General features: G+C 40.6%; 1 protein-coding gene across 1 annotated transcript in view; it reads left to right on the top strand.

Annotated features, from left to right (window-relative positions):
- The window catches only part of EEA1 (early endosome antigen 1), a 157,827-nt gene extending 138,853 nt beyond the window's left edge, over positions 1–18,974 (top strand). Inside the window, exons 24-30 of the mRNA XM_065403979.1 lie at positions 2,844–3,029; positions 3,471–3,602; positions 8,135–8,320; positions 8,901–9,139; positions 16,483–16,603; positions 16,960–17,058; positions 18,852–18,974. Of these exons, the coding sequence (XP_065260051.1) occupies positions 2,844–3,029; positions 3,471–3,602; positions 8,135–8,320; positions 8,901–9,139; positions 16,483–16,603; positions 16,960–17,058; positions 18,852–18,974 (1,086 nt within the window). The remainder of the gene's footprint in view (positions 1–2,843; positions 3,030–3,470; positions 3,603–8,134; positions 8,321–8,900; positions 9,140–16,482; positions 16,604–16,959; positions 17,059–18,851) is intronic.
- The last annotated feature ends 349 nt before the right edge of the window (positions 18,975–19,323 follow it).

Raw genomic sequence — 19,323 nt, 5'->3', positions numbered from 1 at the left:
GTTCAGATGTGCACACACTTCAGAGCTTGCGTGCATGCCTGTTTATTGTGTGTATCTTCTAGACTAATACATTGCCTTACTTTAACAAGCAGCTTTGCATATACACACACCAACTAATGTATTCTTGTAAAATAGATATATATCATGCACTATATTCTATTTTTGTAATAGAACAAGTTATTTTTTATATATTTGAATGATACCAAGGTAGGGTGAACATCAGGAAAAAAACAAATAATACTTTTTTGTAAAACCCGGGATTTTTTAGTTTAAAAATCGTTTTAAACTGAAAACAAAGGAGCTTATCTGTTAAGTATTCATACTTGTGTAGCAGTATTATAGCTATAAGCTAGATAGGATCTAAGATGTCAGTGTGGACATTAATATTTAAGCTGGTCTGACATTCCATCCAGTAACGGAGGGTACTGCTACTCATACAGAAAGAGAGTCACACAAACAGTGTGTTATACATTGGAGTCATTTAAAGAATATTTACTACTGTTGAAGAGGATACTAGTTAGAAGAGGACACTGTAATGCACATGTTAAAACTGGCCCATTAAAAATAATAGGTGAAATTGTAAGGGGCAAAACTCCCATTGATTTTGGTTGGGCAGTTTTTCACTCAGTATTAAAATGTAATAGTCTGAGTTGTCATCGTTGTTGAGTTCTGGCAGTCTCCCACATCATAAAGGCCTTTGCAAGAACTAATGGGCAAAATTCCCATTGACATCAGTGGGGCCAGGATTTCACTGCATGTTTTGAACAGGGTTTAGTGTCCACTTAAAATATCTTGGGAGATATTTCCATAGCTCTACTGTTGGGCTGTGTTCTGTTTTGTTACCAGATACTGAAGCAGGGTTTAATGACTTACATGCTTTTCCTTTTTACCTGCCTTTGAATATGGTTTGGGATATGCATATTGTTTAAGTTTCATAAAGAGAATATGCCTTTTTATAAGGACTATCCCTCTGTGCTTAAATCCCAACATAATCCTCTTACTGAAGCTTTGTGATTCTAAGAGGTAACAATAAATCTGACCTTAAGCATTGTTCAGTTATTTATATATTTGTTTACTGAAAAACAGGTCGTTTTTTTGATATTCCTTAGTTCTAGTGTCTTGAGTCACCATCTGTTCCTTCCATTGATGCAGCCAACCCTGCTTTCAAACACTACTGTTGAAATGCTCCTGTTACAAAAGTAGTATCACCAACCTCAAGGGCTCAGAATTTATGAACTGGGCTTACACATCACAAAATCGAAAAATATTGAGACTTTTTATTTGCTTCTGACTTTTCAAGCTTTTCTGCGCCACCATGAGAGCTAGAATTGTTTTTAAACTGAGATACTCATGCAATCTCATGATTCCAGCAAGCTGAGGCTTTAAGAAGATCACCAAATATTGTGAGACTTCTGAAAACATCACAAGAGTTTGGAACACTGGAACAGTAGCCACATTTTACTTTGAGCGAGAGGAGATGAGGAGTTTAACAAACACATACTCTATGAAGGGGATAAAATCTTTAGTTTTATTTTTAACACTTAAATTAAGATACTACAAGAAACTTATTTGGTGGAAATTAAGTGGTTATCAGCTGTGTTGAGCAAAAAATATTTTTAGGTGCTAGCATCAATGAGTAGTGAGCCTTAAGTAAGCCTTGTCTGCACCAGACTTTTTTCCTTTAAATTTACCATTAATGGTAGCAATGATTGGAATTTTAATTGTACATACACAGACCAAGAAGCTCTAAAAATTGGTGAGAGAAAACGTAGCAGTCAGCCTATGCTGTACTGTATAGTGTGTAAATATTTTTGAATAATGTCATTGAATAAATTTGCAATAATTACTTGTATTATATGGAGTTTGGAAGTTAAAGTGCAGTCTACTATGTGCTCTAATTTACACATGGCAAGTGCCACTTAATTAAGAAGTTGTTAATAGAGATGTCTTCTTAATTGGGACTTGAACCAATTTTATATAATTTGTGTGTTAACACACCTAGCAACTCTTCACATAATTTGTCTCTTCCTTTGCTCTTGCTTAGCTCAGACACTGTTCTCAAAATACCTTTTGGAAATGAATTGCAACCTCTTTTGTCCATGACAAAGTGTTGAAATTATTACTTCTGCTCCTGATTTGCCCTCCCCTAAGATAAAGTTCAGTTTGCTTCTCTTGTAATTGCTCAACAGCTGTTAATTACAACAGTTACCTTATTATTACTTATGTGTTTTACTGTTGCTCTCACAATGTTATAGGCATTGTCCCAACAAGAGGATGTAAAGAACTTACTTTCCAAGAAGACAGGTTAGACATATGAGGGAAAGAGAGAAACCATAAAAAGTTTGGGACTTTGCTACAAGACAGATGGGATTTTCAAAAGCACTCATGATGGGCCTAACTCTCTTCCCGTTGAAGTCTATGGAAAAACTCAACAAGAACAGAGTTAAGATAGCACTGAATGTTTCTGAAAAATCTCATCCTACCACTTTACCTATTTCTCATCTGTACAACTACCTGTAATCATAGGGCAATTCAAGTGCCTGAAGAAATAAGTTTTTGTTTTTCATTAATTTTTTTACTGTGTATTTTCCTTCTTTTCTTCTTGATGCATTTGAAATATGTAAACTCCAACTCCTATTACTGGAAACGTTATTGGAGAAGTTTTTCTTTCCTTAGATGTCAGTCTACTAACTGTGTTCTACTGAAATTTTAAAATGAAGTACTACACACCAGAAGCTGGTCTTTCCATGCAGATGCATAACAAGTATTTAAATTATTGTGACTAATGTGGAGATCTTGAAATAGCTTTGACAGATGATTTTCAGAACTGTTTTTTTAATTAGTCCACAGAGGAGAAACTTGCTCTGGCTCAGGAGGAATTAGTTTCAAACAGAAATCAAATTGGTAACCTTAATCAGTTGATCCAAGAACTTAAGACTATAAAGGCTACTCTGGAGCAGGATGTGTCAAAGAAAGAACAGCAGCTGAAAGAACAGAACAAAATGTTACAGGAAATCCAGAAAGACAAGGTAACTTACTTTTCCCATTACCTTTCTCCTCTTTCCTGTTTTCTAATGGAAACCTATTTAGAAATATGCCAGGACTTCTCAATGTATTGTGCTAATGCAATGTGTACCTGCACTTACAGCAGTTTATTGGACCACTGATACATAAAAGATTTTAAACAAATAGTTGAAATGGCAGAATATATTAAAACAATTTCAGCATAAGTTAAATATCCCCGAGGGGCCATGTACTGAACAAAATGAATCTGAAAAGAAAAAACAGATTATTGATTTTAAAGATGAAACTAAATGATAGGGTTTCTCTAAGATCAGACAAAATAATTGTGGATGGAGATCTGATACAATCATTCTCCCATCAGCAATCTTTGTAATCAAGAGGTTTTTGATAGATAACTGAGAGTCTGGATGAGGTCCCATTTTTCCTTTGATTTTTTTTTTTTCAAGGTTTTGAAAGAAAAAGATTTGGCTAATGAAAAATCTAAAACAACAGAGCTCCAGGAAATAAAGAGTAAGCTGGAAAAAGATAGTACTAAATTGAGTGAAGAGCTTAGGACCTGCAAGCAAGAATTTGAGAAGGTATGTTGAGACACAAATTGGAACTACAGATAGTAATAAGAATATGCACGAACGTAACACGTTCAGTCAGAGAATCTCAAATTGCTTTGCAATTATGGGTATTACTATCTCCATTTTACACATGAAGGAACTCAAACACAGAGGGATTAAGGCCCATACCTACAAAAGTACTTAGGAGCCTAACTCCCACATCAGACACCCAAGTCCAAACTTTAGGCACCACTGAGATCTTCAAAATCTCTGGTCAGCTCCCACCTAACTCTGGAGGTGCCTACATTTTTTCTGTAAAAGTCCCCCAGGTGCCAAAGTTTCTGCCACTGGGTAAGTACATAACACCTCAGTCTAAACTTCCAGGCACCTATTCTCATGGCTAAGCCCCAGCAGAATCCTCAAACCAGGTGAAGATAGATGTCCCCGCCTATCTTGTGGGGCCCAGTCCAGTTGGTGTTCTCAGAGCACTGAGCTATGGGTTATTCTGATGGGGATCAGTGTCTCTTCTTGAAGCTGTTCTACTGAGTATAAATAATTAAATATGCTTTGGGCCAGAGAGTGAGAATGACTCTATAGCCTCGTGGGTAGGGTACTCTCCTGCAATGCAGGAGGCCCAAGTTCAATTTCCCTCTCCATATCAGGCAGAGAGGTTAATTGAACTGGGGTCTACTGTGTACACTAACCACTGGGCTAAAGATTATAAGGGAGGCCTTCCCATCCCCTCTGCTCCTTGGCTGTTTTGTGAGGAGCTAGATGTGTGCTGCCATCACTTCTGTAAGAAACAGCTTTGTGACGGTGTACCCCATAAGGCTTTATGGGGAGGGGGTGCTTATAAATGTATGTATGACATAACTGGAATATGTTTTCTGCTGCCTGTGCCAGGTAACATATCTCCGTAAAGGTTATGGTCTACTATATCTATTCATCCTATTTGTACATATATATATCATTTTCTACTTGAGGTTAAGAATATGGGCTGTATGCTTGCTTGGTTTCTAAGTAAGCTTTGGGAGGCATTTGGTCAGCTTCTTTAGGAAGGAATTCGCCAGGTTAAGTACCTGATCAGGAAACACTTGGGGAACAATGCATCTTGGAATGCTCCAATCCACATAAGAAGTCTTCCTGGAGACATGCAAGATACCATGTGGACAATGGCGTCGGCCTGTAAAGACTGAGTCATGCAGGGGCATGTGACTTGCCCAGGTGTCTCCAAAACTCCATCTTGGAGCTGGACTTTGCATAGGAGGGAGGAGGGGGGTCTCCTCCCATAAGAGAGAGCCTATTTATACCTGGGGGAGACCCCTCCATTTGGTCTTCAGCTGGCTAAAGAAGGAGCCTCTCCACCCCCCCAGGATACTTGAACAGAGACTACAGGGGTTGTGAGAGATTGCTGGACCCAGGCTAAAGGGAGAGTAGCCTGTAAAAGGGAGCATTCTGGAACTGGTGAGGAACTTATCTGTATTTAGTTTGATTAGGCATAGATTTGCGCATTTTATTTTATTTTGCTTGTGACTTACTTTGTTCTGTCTGTTACTACTTTGAACCACTTAGATTCTACTGTCTGTATTTAATAAAATCACTTTTTATTTAGTAATTTACTCAGAGTATGTATTAATACCTGGGGAAGCAAACAACTGTGCATATCTCTCTATCAGTGTTATAGAGGGCGAACAATTTATGAGTTTGCCCTGCATAAGCTTTATGCAGGGTAAAACGGATTTATCTGGGTTTAGACCCCATTGGGAGTTGGGCATCTGAGTGCTAAAGACAAGCACACTCCTGTGAGCTGTTTTTGGGTAAACTTGCAGCTTTAGGACAACTGATTCGGACCCTTGTTCTGTGTTGGAGCCAGACAGGAGTGTCTGACTCAGCGAGACGGGGTGCTGGAGTCCTGAGCTGGCAGGGAAAACAGAAGCAAGGGTAGTCTTTGCACATTGGGTGGCAGCTCCCAAGGGGGTTTCTGTGATCCAACCCGTCACAAGCTTATGCACCTGATTCCAGGAGTGGGTCCCTGGCTGTGGGTTGCAAGCAGAGATAGGTGTCTTTTTCCAGCCCAGACTGAGTCGCCTCACTCCCTGAGAGGGGCAGGGCTAGGACCCACCTTTCTCCTCAGCATCTCCCATTGACTACTTTAGGCAGCTCCCTGTCTAGTGTGCTAGCTTCTGTGGATCCCATTCTTAGATGCCTATCTCTCCCCATGTATTCTATAGGGAGCCTAGGTACCTTAACTAGGGTTTGTAGTTTCCACTGAGGTGGCAAGCAGGGCCGGCTCCAGGCACCATCGAAGGAAGCAGGTGCTTGGGGCGGCCAATGGAAAGGGCGGCACGTCCGGGTCTTTGGCAGCAATTCGGTGGCGGGTCCCTCACTCCCTCTCGGAGGGAAGGACGCGCCGCTGAATTGCCACCGAAGAATGAAGCAGCGCGGTAGAGCTGCCGCCGAAGTGCTGCCGTCACGGCTTTATCTTTTTTCTTTTCTTTTCTTTTCTTTTCTTTTTTTTTCCCCCCGCTTCACCACTTGGGGCGGCAAAAAAGCTGGAGCCGGCCCTGGTGGCAAGGGCCTAAAAGTTAGGAGTTGCAATCCCTAAGTCCCTTTGTGGATTAGGCCTAAGTCATTTCTCCATGGTCACACAGCAGGACTGGGTCAGTTGGTTGTGATCCAAGTCTCCTGACTTCAAATTCTGTACTCTAACCTCTAGACCCTGCTGTCTCCTTTTATATAGATGACTCTAAGCAATTAAATATCCAGGCTTTCTCCCAATGTTTTAATAAAAAGTGGTCAAGAGGAAAAGTTCTCACTCTGTGTCCCCAAATTCTGAGAAGTGAGGAAATTAAACAGCCTCTTCCAGCCTTACAACAAACCAAGAAACAAACCAAAATCCCAAAGCAAAACCAACATCTTAGTTTTATTAAGGTACATGTTCTCACTGATAAGGAAAGCCATGTAAAGTGTGAAGTTATCGGGGTGGGGAGATTTTAAGCTGTTTTTGAATGGTTGTATCCAACCTGAACTCTGATTTTTAAAAGCGACACTCCTAATTAAAAAAAATTGTACATTCATTAAAAATGTACCTACCTGTCACTCTTAAGTGCTTGTAATTTATTGCAACATTAAAATACCAAATCAATATTAGTTAAACCAATTTTGTTGAAACTACTTTAAAAATCACTCTTGAGGCAAGACTGAATCTTTTTTAAGGATACTTCACTTTCAAAAAAAAAAAAAAAAAAGAGAGATAGAAAAGGAAGAGAAAAAATTAGAGGATGGAGTTATTTTTTGTAGTCTTTGTTTGTATTATAAATGCTAGTTACATTTAACATCTCTAAAACTTTTCTGTCTCTTCTGAAATCTGACACTTTTAAAAGACAGCCTGGCTACATTTTCTACATTTAATTACATATTATATTTATTAATAGTAATTTATTTGCTTCTGCTGGCCTCCCCAATGTTGTAGGTGGTTTTGTGAGTATAAAAGAAGACACAGTCCATCCCACAAAGAGCTTACAATCTAATAAAAGTAAATTAATTTTAAAATAGCCTGAATATTTATAAGTTCTTTGGAAATACAAAAAAAATATTATGGCTTTCAGATGTTCTTTTGTGATCCAGTGTCTAAAAATGATGGTTACTTCCAGAGAATTCAATGACCAATGCATTTTGATTTTGGGAACACTAACTATAATTGTCACACACTTCCTGAAACCTCTGTGCTAAAAAAAGAAGGAATTTATAGAGCTGCAGAGAATTTTAAAACATACACAAACTGGGATGTCAGCTTAATATTCACCTCTTGTTCTCTGTGGTTGCAGTCAGACTGAAACCAAAAATATCTCCACTTATGAAATCAAGTATGGCCATATCATCCACCCATGGGTTTGAAAGTAGAAAAAAGACTTTATCCTTGTGATGTTTTGTCTTGACTTTCAGTGGAATGTGTCCTATGAAAAACTATCACCCCTCATTCATCAGAATAATACATTTTTATTGGGCTGTGGATTTAAAGAAGAATGATTCGTGTCAAATTAAGTTATTCCATCTATTTTTGAAGCTATTTCCAGTACAATATGTAGGTAAATATTTACAAACTTAAGACCTGTAGAAACTCTCCCATGCAATAATTGTTTCCAATGGATTAAATAAATAAATAAAAATTCCCTTCTTGCCACCACAGGGTTTGTAACTCACCTTTTGACACTTACCTAGTGCAGAAAACCTGACAGTGAAATTTATTAGAATCCAACTTAAAGAAAAGAGAAATTGACAAACCTACTACTTAACAGAAAGCCAGAAAGTAAGCAAACATAATTTCCACTATTTTAGTGGAGAAGTAAATTAGAATTTTTTTTTCTGTTTGTAGGAATCTAAGATGTAATTTGTAACCTAGGTACCTAACTTAAACATGGTCAGTTGATATTTTGTGCCGTAAAGGCATTTGCTCTCCTATCCCAGGAAATAGTTATCCTCAGTCTGAAGTTAGTTCACAGATAAGTTTTACCATTTTATTTTTAGACCCTATGTGATAGTTTAAACTTGTATTTTAACAGGAGGTGACAAATCTAAAGGATGCGAAGCAGCTATTGATTCAACAGAAATTAGAGCTGCAGGGCAAAGTAGATAACATGAATTTAGCTCTTGAACAGGAGAAGAAGAATCAGCAAATTATCAAAGATCAGCTGAAAAAAAAAGAGGAAGAACTGAAGAAGGAATGTGTTGAGATTGAAACTAAACTGGTGAGCATGTATAGAATTTGTGTGTCTTTAGCACGTCTCTGGTTCCTTTCAAAGAGGGAGGGAGGCAGACTTAATTTTAATCTCATGGCATTTACATTTTTAATCAATGATTTGTAAATATTTCCAAAAACCTTCAACGTGAGACAGATTATATTGTAGGAAAACTCAGGTACAATAGGCTAAGCACTATTTTGACAAATAGGTATAAATCCATAGTGGGACCATAAGCAGGCATTTGTTTAGTATAATAGCCGTTTATTAATTAAAACTAACTTAGTTTTGAAATTGTAAGTACATGGTTTTTCATTTCCCTGCCTCAGTTGAACAATACCAGAAGGGCAGAATCTAGTTTTCTTTCACTTATAAGGAACATTGTTCCATTAGAAAAAGTGACTCTTTGAAAAGACATGCCCGAATAACTCCCTGCTAGCTGTAAAATATCAAAAATGGTTTTGCAGATGTATCAGAGATAAGTGTTACCATCATTTTAATTTTGATGTTGGAGTTGATAACACACCAACCTGGTTACAAACTCAGAGCTATTTGATAGCTCATTGTTCAATGTTTCCTTTTTTCTCAGCGCACAGAGATAAAAGAGAAAGAAGAAGAAAACAGAAAACGTGAGGAGGTGGAAGCCAAGCTCACCATGCAGATCACAGCTCTGAATGAAAATCTTGCTACAATGAAGAAAGAGTGGCAGAGCAGTCAAAGGAGGGTCAGTGAGCTAGAGAAACAGACGGATGATTTGCGTGGGGAGATTGCAGTTTTAGAAGCAACAGTACAAAATAATCAGGATGAGAGGAGAGCATTGCTGGAGAGGTAAGTCAGTGAGTGTAATGTGGGTATGTGCTTTCGGTTGCTTATTAGGAAAGTGATAAATTAAAATTTGAAAAATAGTGTTTCAGTCTTCCTAGTGTTCTACGTACATTTTGTATGTATTGTACTGCTCCCAGTGCTCCAGGTAGGGGTTTCCAAAGGGTGAAGGCTCCCCTCCATAACCCCAGCAAGTCTTAGTAGGCTGTTCAACCAGTCAACCAGCTAACCAAACAAGAGCCTCCACACCCTGTGGGCTTTGTGATGGAGTGCCCACCTCCTGCAAACTTTGGCAGGTGCATCATGAGTTGCTCCTCATGAGACTCAAGATGCTCACCAAGGCCCCAAACCATGTTGACCTTAAGAGGCTTGTGTCCATCCCCTGCAAGTCCTTAATTGAGCTCTTTTGGAGCCTCTCCAAAGCCATCCTGCACATGTGCAAGCATTAGGAGGGACAGTCAGTAGCCTCCATGAATCTTAGAAGGCCTTGCAGAGGGGACTTCCATAATCTGAGTTGGTTCCTTGGGGCTCCCTCCACTGAGGATCCTCTGTCTCAGAGTCAGAATAGGTTCATCAACTTCCCAGTGATCTAGAACAGACTTGTCATCCCCCTATAATATAAAAGAGGCTTTTGGGCTTTCAAATGTGGCCACCGGTGACCCTTCTAGGACTCAGCATATGGTTGGGCCCCTTGTGAGCCTCTTAAAGCTCGTAAAGAGGACAGACGTGCTTCTCAGACTCACTAGATGTTCCCCTCTCCTACAGGCCTCTTGGTTTCCCATCCTAGGCTTCTGACCTCTTAAGATCCCTCCTGCTACCTCTACTACATATCTCCTAAACTCTGCAGAAGCAGAGCTCTTTTTCTCCTGATTGCAGGAGGCCTGCAGGATAAGGGGAGGGGGACTGAATGAGAGCAATGTGCTTGCAGGATTGGAGGACATCCTGAGGTCTGCATGAGGGAAGAACCCACTTGTGAGATGAAGGAAACCTTTTATGAGGGTATCTGTGGGGAAACTCTTCTTCTGACCATCAAGCTTCCTTAACAAATTATGTTTTGAGCTGTAGGTCTGCAAGGAAAAGGCTAGAGACTTTTTTTAAATAGGTGCTTAAATCTCCAGCAGCAGTCCCCCTGCTGTGCTAAACTCATCAGAGCCAGTTTTCTGCAACAGTGCTACAAACACAGAAATGAAAACATTTTGAAAATAGGCTTTAACCAATTACATTTTGTATCTGGGCATTAAATTGTGGCTAGGAAGGGACCCCAGTAAACCAGGTTCTTCTTTGACTGTCCTCTGCATATTGCCACTCTTGGGATATGCGCCGACCGGTGCCGTTGAATGGTACAAACTTATACTAGCAATGCCTATTCTGAGCATTCGTGTGCCTCCTCCATACAGTGTTTGAGCATATTCTGAGAATGGGGCTATAAAAGGGGGCACGGAAGCAGTTACTGCCTCAGTTCCTTCCAAGCACTACCACAGATGCATGTGAGCCTTCTTCAGCATACAAAATTGAAGACTGCCCAGTCAACAAAAACCTCAGACCTGCTTCCAAAAAAGGAACATGGTAACAGAAATGGCCTTAGACAATATGCGTTCCATGCCTGAGGCCTCTTTGGAACCAGGACCTTCAGTTCTGAAGAAGAAGCAAGACCAAGCACCTTTCTGGGTCTTGCATTGTCTTCTGTTCAGGGAACTCGTCAGATCCTTCAGATTGCAAACATGCGGATGTGAGACAGATCGGAGACCAAGATGACTGTGTTGGGTCAGGACCTAATAAATCGATTGATCTCTCTCTTGTATCAGCACTGATACCTTCAGTGATGGTTTCCACTTAGGTACCCGTGGAACTGCATTTATCAGATCAGTTTCACGCTTCCTCAGCAGAAGAGAGAGATTTGGATAAGGATCCAACACAATGCTTTCCCTCTCACAAAAAACAGAGTGGATTCCTCAACATATGGATCTTCTGCGGTGCTACTACTTCCTCCCCGAATACCTATAGGTTCACCTAGAAAGACTCTCACCCTTGTTGCTACTATGGATCCCTACCTCTCTCATATCTTGTTCCTTGTCAGTTCTGGGTTTCAATCCACATTTAGAAAAGGAGATGGATACATCAGTCTACCTGCAGCCTTGACCTCAAGTCTGTTTTTGTGACAAAGATTATTGGAAGTTGATGTTTCCTCATTACTATGAGATGCTACAGAACTGGACAAATTGGCATGAGTAGCAAGTATCTTCCTGGATGCATTGGCCATACTAGCCAATTCCAGGGCTTCCACTTCAACCTCATTCAGCTGCGATGACCTTGATTCCACATTGAGGCAAGGAAACGTCAGCACATACTAATGTGTTGGATCCAAGGCATTCAGATCCTACACCAGAGGATCCGAGACCAAGAGATAGGTCTCCTACAAAAATTCAGGATATTCTCTGTGATGAGGAAGAAGTTGATGTGTTTTCACAAGCTGGTATTGTGCATCAGGACTTAGAACCCAAAGGCAAATCCTCCCCTGAGGAAAACGTTGGAGTAGCCTCATCTCCCTCACCATCTGAACTACAGGAGTCAGTAAGCAGAATGGTGTCTAAGTTAAAATTACCTTCAGTTTACTTCAGGAAACTCCTTATCCTGTTTTTTGATACTGGGAAATACATCTACTGAGAAAGTATCTCTGCCTTTTTGGGAAGGTCTCTGCCAGGCAGCAAAATCAGCATGGAATGCTCTTATCTTCATATCAACTGATTGCTAAGAAAGCTGATTGGTTGTATGAGATCCCATATGAAGAGTTTTCTTTTTTCCATGTTCATTTTCCCTTTAACTCTCTTTTGGTAGCTGCAACAATGCAACGTTCAAGAATGGGACATTTACATTCTACTCCATTGGCAGAAAAGGGAAATAATTAGATTGCTTGGAAGAAAGGTATTTTTTTCAGCTTCTCTGAACATGAGAATAGCTAACTACCTAGCTGTCCTGCACAGATAAGTTTCACCTCTAGGACAAGATCTCTCTTTTTTACAAAGAATCTTCCTGAGGAACACTGCAGACTGTCTAATGCTCTTATTAAAGAGGGTCTAAATGTTGCTATGCATGCACTGAGAGTGTCTTTTGATGCTTTGGATACATCATCAAGATCAGGACGATATCAGCTGCAGCAGTAACTATTCACAGACATGCATGGCTACAGACCTCTTCTCTGCCCTAAGAAATGAGGTTGAAGATTGAAGATCTTCCTTTTGAGAGGGATGATCCATTTGGCTCAAAAATGGATGAATTGTTAGAGAAAATGAAAGAGACTAGACAGCTGCCAGGTCCCTGAGTCTCTTACGGCTTTTTAAGAGAAGAATTCCTACACCTGCCTTCAGATATCAAAGAGAATATTATGCTCATTATTCTTCATATTCCAACAGAGGTAGACAATACTACCAGTAGCAATAACAACAGCAGTCATCATCATCATCCTAACACCAGTATAGAAGGCATCCATTTAAGTCTAAGCTGAGACAAAAGAATTCATCCTCCACTACTTCTGACAGATAGACCTTCAGTTTGACATGGGGTTAGAGAGCAGCAAACCAACTTTGGATTCCATCCCCCTATTCTTTGGAGACTGTTTATGCCAGTGTTTGAAATCAACTTTTTACTTGGGGAAAGACTGATAGAAGAGGTTCTGGTAAATTTCAGAAATCGGGGTTTCTACTCCCACTGTTTCCTAATCCAAAGATTACAAGGTCTTTGCCCAGTCTTGGCTCTGAGGAAGCTAAGCACATATATTTGAAAGTTTCACTTTAGAATGTTAACTCTGGGTTCCATTATTGTGTCCCTTTCTTTGGTTTGCTGCTTTTGACATAAAAGATGCTTGATTTCATATTTCGATAAGACCATTGCGCAGGAAGTACCTGCGTTTCATCATAGACCAGAACCATTTCCAGTACAAGGTCTTTCCTTTGGCGTTTCCACTGCACGCAGAGTCTTTACAAAATGCCTGTGAATAGTGGCAGCTTTTCTGAGAAGAAAAGGGTGTGACACTACACCACATATTCGTCATAGTGAAATTATTATGATATGATTATGGCATGATTAAGATACATTTTGTACAAGATGGGTCATGTCGGATATCATTGAAAAAGTTATGATTTGCTGAATATGATTATCTTATTTGTATGCATGTATCATTTTTGTATCTGAAGTTATGAATATTGACTCTGGACCTGTATTTCAAATGTGCTTACTCTGGAAAACTCCTAGAGCTAGCCTTTCAGGTACAACAATGATGAAGCTAGACAGTGCTAATGACTCATCAACAAAGACAATAGGCTGTGAAAAAGCTTAGCCTTCCTATAAATGTTTCAGCCAGCCTGTAAGTAATGGCTGCTATGACTCAGCAAGGGCACATGACCAGATCACATGATACTGAACTCCATTTTGGTTACCTGTATTTTTCAACACACTGGACTTGGAACTGTTTTTGGAACAAAGGATTCCCGCCATATGTAAAAGCTATATAAGTTGGGGTGTGACATCATCTAGGGACCTCACTCCTCTAGGGTGATCAGATGTCCCGATTTTATAGGGACAGTCCCGATTTTGGGGTCTTTTTCTTATATAGGTTCCTATTATCCCCTGCCCCCGTCCCGATTTTTCACACTTACTGTCTGGTCACCCTACACTCCTCACACAAGAGAACTCCTGGAAACACCTGAGGAACAAAGACTGAACTAGGGGAAGTGTGGGTCCCAAGCTAAAAGGATTTCTAGCCTTTGTATGGAAACCCGATGGACTGCTTGTATCATCTGCCAGGGTGAGAAATTGCTAATTCATATCCAATCTTTCTAGTAGCTTAGGCTTAGTTTGTGGTTTTCTTTATTTGCTAGGTAATCTGCTTTAATCTGTTTGCTATCACTTATAATCACTTAAAATCTATCTATCTTTTTGTAGCTAATAAACTGATGTTTTGTATCTAAACCAGTGTGCCTTTGAGAGAAGTGTCTGGGGAAAAACCTCAGCCTGGTTAACACAGGCTTGTTGCATATCTTTCCCACATTGAGGGGAGAGCGAACTATTTATGATCTTACATTGTACAGATCCCTGTGCAGTGCAAGATGGTATAATTTTGCGTTTATGCTCCAGCAGGGGGCGTGTGCCTGGGAAGCTGGGAGATTGTCTGATGTTGCACTCAGGTAGCTCAGTTTAGGTGAGTGGTGCCACCTGCTGTCGTGTTGGTTGATAATAGGGCCTGGTGAGGTTGGCTGTGTCTCGAACCAAGCAGTGTGAAAATAGAGCCAACCCAGCTGTGTGTCTTAGAGGCGCACAGCGGTTCCCACGGTTCACGGACTGCACCCCGGGGGTGACATCCCGTCACAAAGGGATTTTCGTGTTTCTGTGTCTTTGATTGTCTCCTAAAAGCAGCTTCCAGTGAAAAGAAATCACTGCCAATGCCTTCACAGTTCCTGAAGATGTCCTATACCATTCAGTTTCTCTTTCAGAATCCATTTCAGAAAGTGAAGTTCTTCCTCTTCTTACTAGGTCTCATGGCATCAATGACATGTCACACCCTGTGTGAGACTAAAGATGAGACCTCTTCAACATTGGGTGACAGGAAACTTTAAATCTGGAGTTCACAACTTGAAGCTAATAATTACTATTCTAAACAAAATCCAGAAAACTCTTATGGTGTATGGATCAGGATCATGTAACGAAGGGAGTGAGGTTCAGCTCTCCATCACCTTCCATGATAATTACAACAGATGCCTCAAAAACAGGCTGGGGTGCACAGGGCTGTGGAACCAACACAAGTCTTCCCTTTATATCAGTGTTCTGGAGCTAAGAGCATTCAGATTTTTCCACCCTCAGATGAAAGGATACGTTGTTCAGGTAGCCACAGACAATATGACAGCAATGTATTATATAAACAAACAAGGAGGAGCCCGCACTTCACAGCTTTGCAAGGAGTCAATAAAGCTTTGGGAGTGGTATATTCTTCATGAGGTGTATATGGTAGCTCTGCATGTAGCAGAATCCTTCAACCAGTTAGCGGACCAACTGAGCAGAAAATCCTCCCACATGCACAAATGGACCTTAAAGGATACTGTAAGCAGGGACATTTTTGCTCTGTGGGTTACTCCAAATATAGATCTGTTTGCCACAAAGTTCAACACTAAATGCTGTTTGTTTTGTTTGAGGGCAGGAGCAGACCCATATTCTCTAACTCAGGGATCGGCAACCTTTGGCACGGGGCCTGTCAGGGAAATCCACTGGCGGGCTGGGACGGTTTGTTTACCTGCAGCGTCCGAAGGTTCGGCTGATCGCAGCTCCCACTGGCCGTGGTTCACTGTTCCAGGCCAATGGGGGCTGCGGGAAGTGGCAGCCAGCACATCCCTCAGCCCGCGCCACTTCCTGCAGCCCCCATTGGCCTGGAATGGCGAACCGCGGCCAGTGGGAGCTGCGATCAGCCGAACCTTCGGACGCTGCAGGTAAACAAACCGTCACAGCCCGCCAGCGGATTTCCCTGATGGGCCGCATGCCAAAGGTTGCCGATCCCTGATCTGAAATCCTTATATACTGCTGACTAAACTGTCCAAAGAGTGGGAGTGTGCAGAGGACACTCAAAGAAGAAATGAAGGTTAGTTGTCCATAAGCAAGGTTCTTTAAGGTGGACTTTATATATTCACACTCCCTGCCCCGCTTCCCCTCTCCTGCAAAGTCCTAACTATTCGGGCTCTTCATTAGCAGTGGAAGAAACTGAGCCAGTGACTGTTGCCACACACCCCTTTATAGTCCTGCCCTCAGAACATGCTCAGACGCTGAGGGGAGGACGTGGAGGGGGTGCGTGAGCATTCAGATAGGCACTGCTAGTCGAAGGCTGTACTGTTCAATAGCACCGGTTGGCGAACATCCCAAGAATGTGAATATGTACAGTACGTCTTGAAGAACCTTGGTTACAGGCAAATAACCTTCATTTTTTTCCTCTCACCTCCTTTCTGTTTGATTTGCTGCATAGTGGCCTGCCAGAATTGCTGCTGCTGCTTAATGAGACTGTCCTGTTCTGCACTTGTGCAGAGCAGCAAGCTCCAGCTGGTGGGAGTGTATTCAGTCCTGAACCCCCTCTGAAATCTGGGCCCTGCTGTCCCTCATTTGGTACTCCCTCTGAGAGTGAGGCTCAGATGTGATCTTAGGTTAATTGTTAAAATACTACGTCAATTTCCCAGCCAAGAAATACAATGGTTAATTACGGTGATATATTTATTTGTTATGGATACATGGCCAAACCTTTCAGTGGTGACATTTTGCCAAATAGGATAGGAATTGTTTTGTATACGTTTAATTTACTACTTGCTATCCATCTTCAGGTGTATTAAAAGTGAGGGAGAAATTGAAAAGCTTCAAGCCAAACTCCTGGAACTGAAAAAAAAGCTGGACAATACAACTGCAGCAATGCAAGAGCTCGGCCGAGAAAACCAATCGCTACAGGTATAAATCACATTGTGGTGACTAAGCATGCCCTTATCAATATATAGTGATGGAAACTATTTTGACTTGAATAGTGTATTGTCACTCCAGACGTGTTAAAATGAGGCCCAGTGCACCTCAGGAGGCAGTTGATATCAATGGGAGCTTTCATGTAAGTTCAGAATTCAGCCCATAGTTTGGACTTCAGAAAGTTCTTTTTTATTTAAATAACTGTGAGCTGGCATTCTAACACTGAGTCGCCATGACTAATCCTCAGTGTTTTATCCTGATGCGTACAGCATGTGTGATGTAGTAGAGGACATTAATAAGAAATGGACTTGCATTTAAAAAAGTCTGTATTTGTTTTATTCATCCAGATCAAACACACACAAGCCCTAACCAGGAAATGGGCAGAAGACAATGAGGTACAGAACTGTATGGCCTGTGGGAAAGGCTTCTCAGTGACAGTCAGAAAGGTATGTGTGCCTTTGTGGGGATTCTCTAGAACTTTTTTTTCTTTCTGAACTGTTTTGGAGTTGAAGCAAAGTTAAAGAGCATCTTTAAAAGGTACTCCTAAACCTTAATACAGCTCAGAAACATAGATGGTTTGTATTGTTTCAGATGTTATAAATAAACTGCTCAAGGCTTTGTCTACGCACTGGTTTTTGTGCTGCTTTAACTATATCTGTGTAGAACTAGATATAGTTGAAGTGGTACAACTGCCTCGTGTGGACACAGGTTTTACCAATATAAAGGTACTTACATCAGTATGGCTTATTTCTGTAAATTTAAATTCATGCCTGATGTAAATGAGTGTAATTGTGTTGAAATCAATAGTGATACTCGCTTACATCAGGCATGACTTTAGTGTGATATTTTGGTTTTGAAGTACTTTTTAAGCACTGACTAGATCTAGAAATACAAGATTCACACACAGCTCTGTCAGTGTAATCCTGTCCTGCTTCCCCTCCGATCATTTGCAGTCCTTTGGTGTTTCCTGAGTCACAGTTCAGGGAAACTGCACCTGTGTTTCTGCTCACTGGTTCAGCAAGGGCACCCACTCTGTTTCCAGCTCCCCAGGTGTTGCTTTTCTTGGGTGGAGACAGGAGTCTCTCTCCCTTCTGACCGGGGCATTCCCAGACTGGACAGTTCCCTGCCTTCACTGTATCAATCCCAGCACAGACAGATACCCTAGGACACCAGACATCTGTCTTTTCAGAGACAGATAACAGTGTAATTGCTACACATATAAGTTACCACACAGTTCTTTGTAATCAAATCCATTTTATTCTTAAGGTAAAAATATTACAAAGAAAACATACTAAAAACAACAAAAGAACCTACATGCATGCTAATAAGTTTGTCAGAATTCATCCCAGCTCTCACATGGGCTCTGGCAAATGCAGTCATTTAATATCCCATTTTAGGGGCATCCTTGTGGTTACAAGTTCATCAGAGCTTCAGCTCAGAACAAGCACATAGTCTTAAGAGGTCTCAGCAGGCAAAGTCTTTCCAAGGATTGGGGCCCTCTGTGGACCAGGGGTCCTGTCCGTTGGAAGAAGGCCATGAGCCAGATTAAAACCCAGACTTTTGTCCAAAAGTCTTTTCTGTTAATCCCCGGAGAATCCAGTTTGAACTAGTATATGCATTTCACCTAGGAGGGTGGCTTTAAAGACTGATAATGGAAAAAGTTCATTAGCATCCCCACCTTCCTACTACAGATGGTGTATACAATGCCACAACAACAGATACACAATTGCATTTTTAATACAACGTCCCCACAGGTGTTAACCTAATTCAGTAAGGTTTAATTTAAGCTTCACTGAGTTATCTTAATTCTATAAGATTTGTTCAGTATATTATAGGATATAGTCTATCACAACTGCTAATTATAGGGTGGTTTCAGCCAATTGATTAAGTCCATGAAACATGCATCTCATGGACCTAAACAAGATTGAGGGTAAAACTTTCAAGTAACGCTTACATCCCATTAAAAGTAATTTAGGAGCCTACGAGTCCTTAAAAGTCAATGAGACTTAGGCTCCTAAGCCACTTAAACACCTCTGAAAATGTTACCCTTATGCCCTTTAGAGATGGAGTTGTATATAAATCCAAAGTGCCATTTAGCCCCCAATGTTAAAAATTTAAATGCACATCTGAAATGAAAAAATGTAATTGATCTGATACTTTATGTAGTAATTTATTTTCATGTACTGTGCCCACTATGCTGTATTGACAATTCAGTATCTGTTGTTTTCATCTTTCACAGCATCACTGTAGACACTGTGGAAATATCTTTTGCGCTGAGTGCTCCGCAAAGAATGCCTTAACTCCTTCTTCTAAGAAGCCTGTCCGTGTCTGTGATACTTGTTTTAACGACTTACAAGGATAACTGGTTATCTCAAATGGCACTTAAACGTTACGCTAGAATTAGAATTTCTGTTGATGCACTTCGTACAGCACTCAGACTACTATTCAGTTTGAACAATGATTGTAACACTTGCAAAATTGAGTATATTTTAAAATGTTTTATCGATACTAAGTAAAACTATTGTATTTTTTGTGAGACAGGCTCAGCTCATCCTCAGCTTATTGCCATTTACCCAGGAAAGAGCTTTTATGTCTACATTCGGAACGCCCAGTTATTTGTAAATAAAGTTTAAACAGAGAAGTAACAATGTATTTTTTTAATCTTTAATTTTTGTGTTCAGAAGAAACATGTAGGTGATACTGCAGTTTTT

This window comes from Emys orbicularis, chromosome 1, assembly GCF_028017835.1.
Source record: "Emys orbicularis isolate rEmyOrb1 chromosome 1, rEmyOrb1.hap1, whole genome shotgun sequence".
Classification (NCBI taxonomy): Eukaryota; Metazoa; Chordata; order Testudines; family Emydidae; genus Emys; species Emys orbicularis.
Note: the sequence above shows the minus strand (reverse complement) of the source record. Positions and strands in the feature narration are given on the sequence as shown.